General features: G+C 45.9%; 1 protein-coding gene across 1 annotated transcript; it reads left to right on the forward strand.

Moving 5' to 3' along the window:
- Positions 1 to 3490: 3490 nt before the first annotated feature.
- LOC110174532 (SKI family transcriptional corepressor 1 homolog-B-like) lies at positions 3491 to 14117 on the forward strand. The gene is made up of 7 exons (XM_055154807.1): positions 3491 to 5154; positions 5509 to 5587; positions 5663 to 5734; positions 5814 to 5873; positions 10749 to 10823; positions 11655 to 11729; positions 14020 to 14117. The coding sequence occupies exons 1-7, from the start codon at positions 3601 to 3603 to the stop codon at positions 14115 to 14117; spliced, it is 2013 nt and encodes a 670-aa protein (XP_055010782.1). The 5' UTR covers positions 3491 to 3600.
- Positions 14118 to 14399: the final 282 nt, after the last annotated feature.

Genomic DNA, 14399 nt, shown 5'->3' on the forward strand with positions numbered 1-14399 from the left:
AAAAATTGGTCTTTACTTTTTAAACTGTTCGTACTTTGTGCGGATCATTTTGACTTTGTGTAGGAAACATTTGGTTGCGTCCTGAGCGCAGACCGGTCTCTTCCTCCACTCAGTACTAACAAAAAAAAAAAAAGAAAAAAGAAAACTAACACTCTAACATTACAGTCATTATTGGACACTGTGAGTCTGTGGACCTGAACGTAGATTCTGAAATGGCTTAGTAGTAGTTGTACATATTTGGCCTGATTCACACTAATACGAACAAACTGAAGAGGCGCGCAGTGCAGATGCAGAGAAAACCTGAGCTCCTGTCACGCGTGGAGCTGTGACATTTTAGGCCTCATCAGCTCCATTCTTTACACTTAAGAGTTCAAAACCAATAGTTTTTACACCAGGCCGCTGTGCCCCGCGGGCGCGAGCTCAGCTCCTCGTGTGTGCGTGTTTCTTCTCCATGCGCGCGTGCTTTTCTGCTCTGTGTATGCGCGCTGTGGTTAAACGAGCCGCCATTGATCCTCTTATTAATAATAAATCCGTGTCAAAGCAGCCAATCAGCAGAGCCCAAACCACCGCATCACGCGCATTTTCTTCTCCTTTTTTACATGTAATTACTGGGCTCATCAGCTCAGCGTGCGCGCCCGTGTCCGTGCATGTGCGTGTGTGTGAGCGTGGCCTCGGGCGTCAGCAGCAGTGGTCCGTTCACATTCATTTCCACAGCTTCAGAGAAAACAGTTAAACGCCTCTTAATTATGCCACAACCGCTTTGTCCGAAAAACAACACACTTTACGCACAGACCCTGTGTTCTGAGCGCGAGGCCTGTGCGCGTGCGTGTATCCGCGTAACAGATGGTCGTGAAACATGATCAACGTGTGCGCGCGCGCTCAGTCCCGTCGCGGCGATGCCCGGAGAGTGCCACGCGCACAAAACCTGGAACCGGACCCAGTATTAACGCACCTCACCTTTTATCACAGATGTGTGTGTTTGGGTTAAACGACACGAACGCTTTGAACACTTTTTATATTTTCTACGTCCGGCCTACGCCGCGAGCTCAAATCACATGAGTCTGCAGTGAGTAAGAGCGCGTGCACTGGATGTGGCCCCTCGCATAAGTCTGTCCTCTGTTCAGTGTGTTCACACTGTGGCCGGGCTGGAGCCTGTGGGCCGGGAAACGCGCGCTGCTCCTGGGACGTAAAGATACAAATATTTACCAAGTCCTCTGAAGCAGGTGATGTGGGTTTTGTTCAAGTGCACTTGTGTTATAATGTCCACAACCGAAAAGATTTTGAAAAGTCTGCAATCAAACAAAGGGAAGCTTTGTTTCCAACAGATAAACTGGTGTATTTGTATATTTGTGTATTTGTATATTTGTGTATTTGTATATTTGTGTATTTGTGTATTTGTGTATTTGTATATTTGTGTATTTGAGATAAGCCTGAGCTCATGTTCCAGTGATGCAGTTTTCAGTGAGGAGCTCCACACAGGAATATTCTAGGGCATAGTTCACTTATTATGCTGGTTAAATTCTTGAACATGGTTTAAGTATAAATTAAAGTTTCAAAGTGCGCCAGGTCACGTGGAGTTATAAAATGGATGATTGGTCCTGATCAAATTTTAATTGTGGCATTTTTCATAAAGAAAAAAACATGGCACACTTTTGTAATGTCAGTCTTTAACTAAGAATCCGTCCAATGTCACAGAGTTCAGCGTCAGAAGTGAACGGCGATAAAGTGATGGCTCAGCCCTCGTGCGCGCGTATGTGCGCGCGTGAGGGGGGAGGGACTGAGGAGGGACCTGGGAGGGACGGAGGACACGGGGACATGACAGCAGAGAGAGAGAGAGAGAGAGAGAGAGAGAGAGAGAGAGAGAGAGAGAGAGAGAGGTGCCACGTGCCTCCTGAACGCGCGCCATTCCCCTCCGCGCGCCTCGGCAGGATGGAGGTCCGGCGGCTGCTCCACTGACACCGGCCCGGTGCTTTACGCGCGGATTTACGCTTCCACACTTTTGCAAACCGCTTTCGGTCCATTTTCTCCGGACTCACTGTGCCGTGGAGCGCGCTTTGGGACAGGTGCGTGCCGCTCTGTTTCTCTCTGTTCTGTAGCTTCATCTGGTGCTGAGCGCGGAGTGTTTTATATTTATTCTCACGCTTTAAAACAATCCACGTGTGTTTTACGGCGTTATTTGCTCTGCGCTTTTTGTGCGTAAAAGGCTTTAAAAAATTAACACCATTTTGTCATTACGAATACACAGAAAAAAATTAATTAAGCTGGTCTTTAATAATCCAATTAAATAATAATAATAATAATAATAATAATAATAATAATAATAATAATAATAATATCATATTAATACAAATAATATTAAAAATACTTTTGCCAATTGCAAAGAAATAATAATTTTATTTTAGTCTTTATTTGATGGAGTGACATTATGCTCATAAAAAACAGAAATGTTCCGCACCGGATCAAACCGACAGTTTCCAGCTGCACTCCGTGATTTACAGAAATGTACAGAAAATGATACAGTGCGTTTACATTTATAATGTCATATGTTTGAATAAAAAAGGAGTGATAATATGAAACACACACACATCTGAAATGCTCGTTATAAATGCTGTGCTGTGAAATAGATAATAATAGATAATAATAGATAATAGCCGATATTTAAAATAATCTAAAAGTGATTTTAAAACGCCGTAACGTGTAACGTAAACGTGTCCGCGTACCGCACGGAGCGGATCACATTTAAAGGAGCGACACTAAACACACTGGGGCACTGATGAAGACTCCTCTGTCCCGCTACGCCGACACACACGTTTTGTTGTTATTTTAATTTAAGAAGAACATCTCTAAAAAATAACCAAAGTATCAGTTGTGAGAGGGGAATTTTCTGCGTTACGCACACATGTGAAACTTGCATTGTAATATTTGGCACACGAAGCGTAGCGAACCTGAGCCAGGCCCGGTCACCTACTTCAGCCGCTGCCCGGCTCCTGTGGTCAGCTGCTTTAATTATAAATAGGACTCGTCTTTTATTAACAGAGGAGACGTGCGCTTAGATCTGTGTAATTACCAGGAAAGCGGCTTACGGGGCTCCGTGTGCACCGTTAAGAGCATTGGCGCAGCTCAGCCGCTCTTTCCTTCTGTCTCATCCTGCTCCGAGTCTTACAGCTCCGTAAGCGGCAGCTTCTGCCGTGAGCCGATTTACTCCGAGCGGATCCACTTGGCTCTGCGCACCGGGGCAGAGCTAGAGTTTACCAGTACGTAAGGTAACGTAACCCAAAAACAGCTATCGGCCATCACCAGAGTGCCATAAATATAAACCGGATACTAGGCCTGCAACAATCTAAAGGACAAAGGCTCGTGAAAAGGACACTTTTTATCTTCTATTGTAAAGGCCTAAACGCCTTTCCTCTCGGCAGCATAATCGTATTGTTTAATGTATGGTGATTGTTTTCCCTCGGGCCGTCTCTACGTCATAACATTGTGCCAAATGATCCCCAAAGCCTGTCTCGTGTAATTGTGTGAAGGCTCCGCGCGGGTGGGGTCACAGCGGGGCAGCGGCTCTGTGTGACTGACGTGTGTTCTCTGTGCGTAGGTCTGAGGATGGAGCCCATGGCCCGGCCGCTGGTGCGGGACTCCTCTCCCCCGCTCAAAGACTCTGGCCCGGGTTTGAAGCCCAACCAGGTGAGCGAGACGTCCCTGTACGGCGTGCCCATCGTGTCGCTGGTCATAGACGGAAAGGAGCGCCTGTGCCTGGCGCAGATCTCCAACACTCTGCTCAAGAACTACAGCTACAACGAAATCCACAACCGACGCGTGGCCCTGGGCATCACGTGCGTGCAGTGCACACCAGTGCAGCTGGAGCTTCTGCGGCGCGCGGGGGCCATGCCCATCTCTTCGCGCCGCTGTGGCATGATCACGAAGCGCGAGGCCGAGCGCCTGTGCAAGTCCTTCCTGGGGGAGCACAGCCCCCCGAAGCTCCCAGAGAACTTCGCCTTTGACGTGTCCCACGACTGCGCGTGGGGCTGCAGGGGCAGCTTCATCCCCGCGCGCTACAACAGCTCGCGGGCCAAGTGCATCAAGTGCAGCATGTGCAGCATGTACTTCTCCCCCAACAAGTTCATTTTCCACTCGCACCGCACTCCCGAGGCGCGCTACCTGCAGCCGGACGCGGCCAACTTCAACTCATGGCGCCGCCACCTGCGTCTCACGGACAAGAAGCCCGCTGACGACATCAGCCACGCGTGGGAGGACGTCAAAGCCATGTTTAACGGAGGTAGCCGTAAGAGGACTCTACCCCCCTCCCCGATGAAGACCCACGTCTCCTCTAGTGTGGAACCCCGAGCCGAAGTGCCCCACAAAAGCATGCGCTGCGAGGACGAGCCGGGGCCAGGGGCAGGCCTCGGGGGCGCGCGCAGCTACCCCGTGATCCCCGTGCCTAGTAAAAGCTTCAGCATGCAGCTCCAGAAGCTGCCCCCGCCGCTCTTCCCCCCGCCCTACCCCTTCCCCAGCTACGGCCTCTGTCCCAAGAAGAGCGACGAGCCCAAGGCCGTGTCCGGGCTCCTGTGGCCCACGGCCAAGGAGCTGTACCCGGCCTTCCCGGTGTTCTGGCCCGGGGCCGGGGGGCTGCCCATGCCTCCATACCTCGCCTCTCCGCATAAACCCCCCGTGGAGCTGAGCGCGCGTCAGGAGCTGGACGACCCCAGAGACAGGAGCCCGCCCCTGAACCTGGGCCCCGCGCACGAGGAGCGCTGCTCCAGCTCGCATTCCTCGTGCACGCGCACTGACGATGACCGCTCCGGAGACGAGAGCGCGCACAGAAAGATGAGCTACGTGTCCGCGTTCAGGCCGGTGGTGCGGGACGCGGAAAGCATCGCCAAACTGTACGGCGCGCGCTCCGGGCACGTGTCCCCGGACTTCATCAGTGAGGGCTCGAGCCTCAGGTCCGCGTCCCCGGAGCGGGACACAGAGGACACGGAGGACCCGGATGTGGACGTGGACGAGCCTCAGAGCGCGTCTCCGGACAGACTCTCACCTGGAGTGGAGGCCCTGCCAGAGCGCGTGCACAGCCCCGCAGCGCCGTGCGCGGAAGAGTCTGCGCACTCCGCGTGCTCAGAGGAGGACAGACTCACGCGCTCCGTCTCCACGCCGCACGAGGTAGGCCCAGAGTAAACGACATTTTAATGGCCCCCGAGGGCCCCCATCAAAGTCCAATCAGCGCTAAACATCGCTGTGTGCGCGAGCCGAGCTGTGGTCAGAGGCTCGGGGCACGTCCGCGTCTTTGTCCGTCACAAAGAGATTAAACTTCAAAGATAAAAATAAAGATCCTAGTGTAAAGCCAGAGCACTTGAACGCCGCGCCACGGAACAGATAATCAGCTTCTGATCATAACGAGTGTTTGGCGCTGATTGGTCAGAGCTCGTGTTGTGATCAGGTCAATTACGTGAAGATGTTCCGAAATTACACATAATGACCGTGCGTCATTACGTCTTTGTGCGTGTCATATTACAGGTGTACGCTGCTGAAAAGGACGGCCACGCGCTCCCCCACGAGCCCCAGTCATTTGGAGGGAAACAATTGAGATCCAACGGTGACTATTGTTCCATTCCGAGCTGTTACGCGCATGACTCTGGCCTCACACTCACGTACGTGTGCTTGTGTTTAGGACTGCTCCACGTGCCTGACGCACAGAACCAGCGCAGCCCGGTGCAGTACGAAGAGCCCAAGACCAGAGCAGGTGAGCGGGCACGCGTGTGAGCGCGCGGCCTGGGTGTCATAAACAGTGATTTATATGGCGCGCGTGGCTTCTGTTCCAGATGGAGCTTTACGCATAGACATCAGTGTGCACGAGCGAGACCTGGAAAACATGGCCAAAGGTACGATTCATCAAGACAACAAGAAGGGTATTTACAAATATTTAATTATCAAATAATGTCATTTTTAAGTTTGGTCACATTCTACAGACCACAAGCACAAACACAACAATTTATACTAAAAAAAAAAAAAAAAAAACAGGAAGGGAAATAGGCCCATAATAATAATAATAATAATAATAATAATAATAATAATAATAATAATAATAATAATAAGTATTATTATTATTATTATTATTATTATTATTATTATTATTATTATTATTTGTAAATTGTACATTATTGTGAGCTCATAAAAATTTAACTGAAAACATCCGTAATATTTTAGAATCCACACACTTTTTTTTCATTTCTGCAGATGGCCTCTTGAGACGTACAGTCTGATGTTCAGACCCTGTATATTGTTGTGTACGTTGAATTCATAAACTCGCACGGGTCATTAATTAATTAGAAAAATGCTCCAAATCCATTGTTTTTATGGCCGCGCCTGTGCCATCTTTACGCACGCTCCGCGCCCACGGCGCGCTAACTACGCCGTGCCAACATTTCGCGTTTGAGCATTTCCATTTGTGTGAGCCTGGAGTGTTTCCTAGTTGTTAACCACTTAATCACAAGATGTGGGAGTTTTGACTTGTTATTGTGCGCACAAATCGTTTAGAGGCTATTAATATTTTAACGAACACCGCCATAAGCCCGAGGCGCGCCAGCTAATTATTTTACAACGCTTGGAAAAACCCTGGGACTCCGTTATTATGCGCCGCAGCTCCGGGCTATGCATGGCAATTACCGGAGCAGCAGCGAGAGGCTGGAGCGGCGGCGCGGCACTTACCGCGGCTGCGGAAGCGCACCTGAATCCTCCGCTCCCGCTGCATCTGTGTGCACTTCCACGGCCGTAAAGACGCAGCGTGGGATTTATAAGAACCAACAACTGGAACATGAAATGCGTTTGGCTTTTATGTTTCCATTACGCTGCGTAAAAATGCCCAAATCCGCTGATGGCGTCGGTGCTGTGCAGAAGACGACGCGACACTTCAGTGTAATTAAAGCCTCGAACGCCAGAGATAGAAATAAACAGGAGACTACAGCGTCGGTGCGCTTCTATTAATTAAAAAGGCAAATTACTGCAAATGATTTCAACCTTAGATCTTTTTCCGCGCGCACCATTTTACAGAGCGCGTCTCAGTCGTGCACAGCATAGGCCCGGACGCGCTGGAAACACTCTCAGGCTGCGTTTAATGCGGTTAACATGATGAACGTTTCAAATGTGCCGTTAGAAAAGAGACTTGAAAACTTCTGCTAAACCTTCAAATAGAACTGATGCACGCACGTGGATGAAAAGGACGTGTTCTAAATATTGTGGCGATATAGTTCCAAGAAATTGTACTCAATTTGAAATGTAAAAGGAAAACAAAAAAACAAAACAAAATCACAAATATGACATTATATCATGTGGGTGTGTTTTGTCTCCTCTGTTAAAGCGAATAACGTCATAATTTGATTTTAGTTAATGAGGCCGTAATATGAAGCCTGTCTTAAGAGACCTTCAGTTCAAACAGGCCTAGTACTGTAGTCATATTTCTTTAGGCCTCAGTTTTAAAAGTGTCCAGTCGGACTAAAACACTCTGAACCAGTTTAATTCAAAATGTTTCTTCTTCTGCTCTAAATGAAAGTTTAGAGCCTTCACATAATTCACATTTAACATTCCAAACCATTTCATTTTACACAACTAATGACCTTTTATCATCGTTTATTTTTGAAACAATTCAGTGTGACTGTGTTTAAACCATGTGCATGTCTGTGTCCACATGAAACTACAACTACCAAACTCCAGCGTCATGTCTGAAATGAACCTCTCATCACCGGGTCTTGGTGTGTTCTTCAGTGTAGTGTTGTTGTCATGGTGATCATATTTAGGGTTAGGGTAACACATGTCTTTATCTTAATGTCGGGACTAAAAACTGTACACTCACAACATGGAGACGACATGGAGACCTGCCCACGCGTCCCAAACAAAAAATCCAGCACGTTCCAGATAAGAGTTCAATAATGCAGGTCAGGCCGACTACTCTGCCCTACAAAGACAAAAGAGTTTAACTCTCCAGAGTGTGAAACTGTGAAAAATGACTTAAAGTTTCTGTTTTGTCCAGACAAAAGTAGAAAAGGCAAGGCTCCCAAAATCTGAAAACTAGTTGCTCTAATGAAGAATTATTTGTATGTGAAAAATATTGAGCTCAAAATTGACCTTTGACCTTATTTGTCATTTCCTGTTCTCTGTCTTTGTATCATGAGACTAAAATAAGTTTTTGTGCAAAGGCCAAAGGCAGAAACTGACATGATCATTATTATTTGCTTGATTTTCTCCAGATTTCCAGCCATTATTAAAAAAAAAAAAAAAAAAAAAAAAAAAAACAAAAAAAACGTCACCAAGCTCCAGTCATCATGTGTTTGTTTGAAATGATCTAGAAGAGTTTTGGATTTCCTGTTTAGTTCTGATCAGGATCGTGCGGCGACACTTGACTCTGCAGTAAAGTGTGTACAGTATGAATAAATACACACAATACTTCACATTAAATATCACTGAAGTATAATTGAATACAAAGTTTTATTTATTGAATGTGTTCAGAGCGTGTGCCAAGGCCACAACAAAAAGAAAGAGGCCAGAGGTTGGATTTTAAAATCAAATATATTTATGAGCTAAATCACAAACAAAACATACAAAGTTTCTGCTTTTTGTCTTTGCATGAAAACTTATTTTAGGCTCATGATACTGAGGCAGGATACAAGAACTGACAAATAAGGTCAAAGGTCAATTTTTAGCTCAATATTTTTCACAATATTTATTCACATGATTAAGGCGTCTCAAATACAAACAAAGTGACATGAACATGATGTTACAGTGTTCTGTCTTGAATGATTAAAGTGTATATGACAGCTTCTCATGTTTTTCTAATTCTGACTTGGTTTGTTGCGTAGGATCTGTGGTAAATGTGTAGTAAATATTTATCATAGATTTATGTCATTTAAGAGACAGTTTGTGAAGAAAAGTTTGGAAGAAAATAATATACAGGAAGCAATGATGAGTTTAAAACAGAATCCCTCTGCTTATATAATAAATCATCAACACAAAAACCTCCATCCAAAACACTGAGACAATTTATACACGAGAAAGGAACTTTTTCACAATTTAAACAAGACATGTCAAACTCAGGCCCAGGGGCCAAATTTGGCCCGCGATATAATTATATTTGGCCTGCGAGATCATATGTATTAGAGGTGGCCTGCCGGCTACTAATTTATTTACAATTTTGTTCTTATTTTATATTCTGCTTGTTCTAAATTCAATTTTTAAGCAAAACTATTATTTAACATTTATTTTAAGAAAAGGTTTATCATTACACATCTCGAAAGAAGAGAAAACATGCAGATGTTGCTGAAATTTTTCAATAAATATTTAGATTGGCCCACAACTTAGTCCCAGGTTTTAATTTTGGCCTCTGTGAGTTTGAGTTTGACACCCCTGGTTTAAACCTTCATCTAACTAAATAAAGTATAATCATAACTAATACACTATTTATGCAAGTTTTGGTCCTCTGTTTACATTATGGTTGCTAGGTAACAGTTATGGAATTAAACATGTCAGTATTTGCTGCCCCGATCCAACCTGGAAGTAAAATTATAAACTTCACCAAAATGGTCAAACCAGGAAAAACAAGGTCACATGTTTAGCTCCATCTTGTAATTATGTGAAACCCCTTTGGCTGAAACGTGCGCTCTGACCTGTCACTTAGAGGTGAGGACCTGTCTCCAGGAAGTGAGAGGAGCTGGATTCAGTGAGAAAATTTGGAGGAAGAGCAGGCGTCATAAAGTTAAAGTCAAACAGCTGGACTTAGTTTAGAAGCCGGTGCCTCCCCACAAACCTGAGCTCCTTCAGGGCTCCTCGTGTCGGAGACTGTGACTCCACACCACACACATGCAGCATCCTGAAGCTGCTTAGAAGCAAAGAGTCCTGTAACGTTTGTGAAACAGCTGGATCTTTTGAACGGTTCCCTAACGTGAACGCATGGAACCGGATCTCAAAACAAAAATGAGCACAGATGTAGAGTCACACGAGTGAGAGCTTTGTGCACAAAAAAACAGATCTTTTTCATCGTCATAGAGGTTACTGTTTTATTCTAAATCATTATTATTGTAGTACTACATTTTATTTGTATTTTGCATCATTCCAAAAGGCAAACACACTCCCACTCTCAGTCTGAACCATTTGAAACACGACTGAGCCTTGGACATTTCACTGGGATTAGTTTGTCGATAAAATGACTTCTCTCTCTGCTTCTGTCATATAAATATTAACAGAGACAGTCTTTTGATCGGCTTTTTGCCATGATAAAATCTAAAAGATTTGGAACGATATAAGAGCCGCAAGTCCCGTCACTTGGAGCAAAACATCAGCTTCTAAAACTAAAAAAGTCCAGCTGTGTTAGTTTGACTTTTTCATAGAATGAAAGTCCATGTAATGTCCCTAAAGATCCATGAGAAATCTTCACACACACACAAGACTTAAACCGGTGGCTCTGTTTTGACTGATACAATGTCATTTTTAACAAGACTGTCATATGGAGCCCATTTTAGGGGAGACGTATTTGATGTAACTAGAATATTTATAGATGTATGTATAAGTGTGTCGGCCTGTTCCACAAATGGACCCAGAAGATTGTGGACCAGATTTGACTTAGTTAGAATTTTTGATATAATCTAAGTCAGTGTAACCTAAACTATGTGTGTATGTGTGTGTGTTTGTGTGTGTCTGTGTGTGTGTGCGTGCGTGTGTGTGTATGTGTGTGTGTGTGTGTATCTGTGTATGTGTGTGTGTGTGTGCAGAGGAGCTCCAGAAGCAGCTGGTGGAACAAGTGGAGCTGAGGAGGAAGCTGGAGAGAGAGTTTCAGCATTTAAAAGGTACACACTTTATAAAACTATATATGTTTGTATGTGCGTGTGTGTACGTGTGTGTATGTGTATGTTTGTGTGTGCGTACATGTGTGTGCTGTCGATAGGTAAATGGATTCTGTTGTATTACCCGCTGCTACTTGTAGAACATGAGCATCTGTCACGTGTCGTGTGTGTTCAGACTCACAGGTCTCCTCCTCCTCTGCTGCTGCTCAGACTCATCATAGTGAATTTTCACAAGAGCAAACAGGAGATTTTTTTAAATTTTATTATTTTTTATTTTATATAATTTATTTTTTCACTTGCAGTAGACTTTCACCAAACTCAAGTGTACATTTACTCCACATTCTAACAGCACACATGATGTGTGTGGTTGTGTGGACTTTTGAAACATTCACACTCTGACTCTTACTACTGTTGATTCCACTGTTTAGTCGGGCTGTTTGTTAATCCTGTTTTCACTGGAACAGTCACATGTGACAAGATCAAACTAGGGATGATTATTTTATTAATTTTATTAACTGTATTAATTGTATTAATTTTATTTAAATTCATTTTATTTCAGGGACAGTGCACATTACCACACACACATATCTCCAACATTTGTCTTGCTGTTGTGGTTAATATCAAAATCATATTAGAAAAGTTTTAAATTAACAAAATCATTTCTCAAGAGAAAATAAAGTGCTGTAAATACTCAAATGTACTTTATGAATTTTCACTTATTTTACTGATGTCCTGGTCAGAGCTGAGAAAAAAACTTGAAGTCATTGAGAATTAAGATTGTGTGAAAAACAAACTTTTATTCCTAAAAATAAATGTTTTTCTTCACTTTGTCAGATAATTTCCAGGACCAGATGAAGAGGGAGCTGTCGTACAGAGAGGAGATGGTCCAACAGCTGCAGATCGTCCGAGGTACACCTCTCTCTCTCTCTCTCTCTCTCTCTCTCTCTCTCTCTCTCTCTCTCTCTCTCTCTCGATCCATCTCTACCTCTGTTTGTCTTCTCTTTGTCATTTCCCCTTTCCTCCTCTCTCTCTCCTCCTCCTCTCTCTCCACCTGACATAGATCAATGCTCCTTATACTTTATTGGAAAACAGTAAAGTGACACTTGTGTATTGAGATTTGGGCTTTGTTCCTGTAAACAGCAGGCATATTTTTTCCTCTCTCTCCTTCTCCATGTGACACCCAAACCCTGTGTGTGTACTTTAGTGTACTTTAGTGTAGTTTTGTGTACTTGGTCAGGTGCAGTTCTCCTAAATGGCGGTGTGGAAAAGTCAGTGGACAGTGTGTGTATCACTTACATGCAGCAGACAGGCTCTAATGTGAAGCCTTTAGAGCCACGGAGTCCAGTTACACCACTTTAAATAAGACTCCAGCACACAGGGGTCACACAGCACGGGTCACACACGGTCCACTCACACACACTGGACACACACAGCACAGGTCACACACGGTCCACTCACACACACTGGACACACACAGCACGGGTCACACACGGTCCACTCACACACACTGGACACACACAGCACGGACACACACGGTCCACTCACACACACTGGACACACACAGCACGGGTCACACACGGTCCACTCACACACACTGGACACACACAGCACGGGTCACACACGGTCCACACACACACACACTGGACACACACAGCACGGGTCACACACGGTCCACTCACACACACTGGACACACACAGCACGGGTCACACACGGTCCACTCACACACACTGGACACACACAGCACGGGTCACACACGGTCCACACACACACACACTGGACACACACAGCACGGGTCACACACGGTCCACACACACACACACACTGGACACACACAGCACGGGTCACACACGGTCCAGACACACACACGCTCCATACACACGGTCCACACACACACACTGGACACACACAGCACGGGTCACACACGGTCCAGACACACACAATGGACACACACAGCACGGGTCACACACGGTCCAGACACACACTCGCTCCATACACACGGTCCACACACACACACTGGACACACACAGCACGGGTCGCACACTGTGCTCACACATACGCGCTCCATACACACGGTCCACACACAGCATGGGTCACACACGGCCCAGACACACACACTGGACACACAAAGCATAGGTTACACACACTCCACACACACACACACTGGACACACACAGCACAGGTCACACATGGTCCACACACACACACACACACACTGGACACACACACACTGTCCACACACACACACACGGTCCACACACACTGTCCACACACACACACACGGTCCACACACTGTCCACACACACACACACACACACACACACACACACACACACACACACACAGGTCCACACACTGTCCACACACACACTGTCCACACACACACACACACACACGGTCCACACACTGTCCACACACACACACACGGTCCACACACTGTCCACACACACACACACGGTCCACACACTGTCCACACACACACACGGTCACACACACACACACGGTCCACACACTGGTCACACACACACACACGGTCCACACACTGTCCACACACACACACACTGTCCACACACACACACACGGTCCATATACTGTCCACACACACACACGGTCCACACACTGTCCACACACACACACACACGGTCCACACACTGGACACACACACACACACACACTGTCCATACACACTGGACACACACACACACTGGAGGTGTACAGGAGCTCTATCTGACTGTTACTGTGTTAAAATGTGAAATAAATAAGTATTTCATTTCTGAATGTTCTAATTATTCACCATGATGAGTTTATAGCTCAGAGATGAAAGCAGTTATGCTAACATACATTTCTGTACTGCATGAAAAAAAACAAAAAAACATCAGGTACAAACCCTTGAATTTGAAAACATTCATGATTGTGCTGGTGCAGTGGGGACACTTTTCAAAAGGGTTTTGAGGTGCTCTTTAACCCTGTTCAACCCTGTTTGTGTTTTACACTTATGCAGTTCCATCCAGATTTCATAAATCAAACTATATTCAAAATATTCATGAACTAGAAAGCCTAATAAATCACAAGAAATAAAGAATGTTTCACACATTTACATTACATTTGCATGACATTACAGTTGTTTTTGTTCTTTCTTCTTGTTGTAACAGTTTTCTTGTAACATTTGTTGTTCTGTTGTAACTGTTCCCTGTGTTCCAGAAGCTCACGACGCTCTGCACCATTTCTCCTGTAAGATGCTCAGTCCCCGACAGTGCACCGGAGCCTGCACCTTCAAGCCCCCTCTGCTGCCCCCCTGAGGACAACCCACCCACCACCGGCCCCCTGAGGACACCCGCCCCCTCTGCTGCCCCCCTGAGGACAACCCACCACTCTCTACCGGCCCCCCTGAGGACAACCCACCCCCTCTGCTGCCCCCCTGAGGACAACCCACTCTCTGTCGGCCTCCTGAGGACAACTATTCCACCACTTCTCCCTGAGGACAACCCACCCACCACTGGCCTCTGAGGACAACCGTCCCCATACTTCCCTCGTGAAGACAACTGCCCCACCACTGGCCCCGTGCTGCCCCTGTACTGCCC

Source organism: Boleophthalmus pectinirostris, unplaced genomic scaffold (assembly GCF_026225935.1).
Source record: "Boleophthalmus pectinirostris isolate CB_2022bp ecotype Guang Dong unplaced genomic scaffold, ASM2622593v1 HiC_scaffold_19, whole genome shotgun sequence".
NCBI classification, from domain to species: domain Eukaryota; kingdom Metazoa; phylum Chordata; class Actinopteri; order Gobiiformes; family Gobiidae; genus Boleophthalmus; species Boleophthalmus pectinirostris.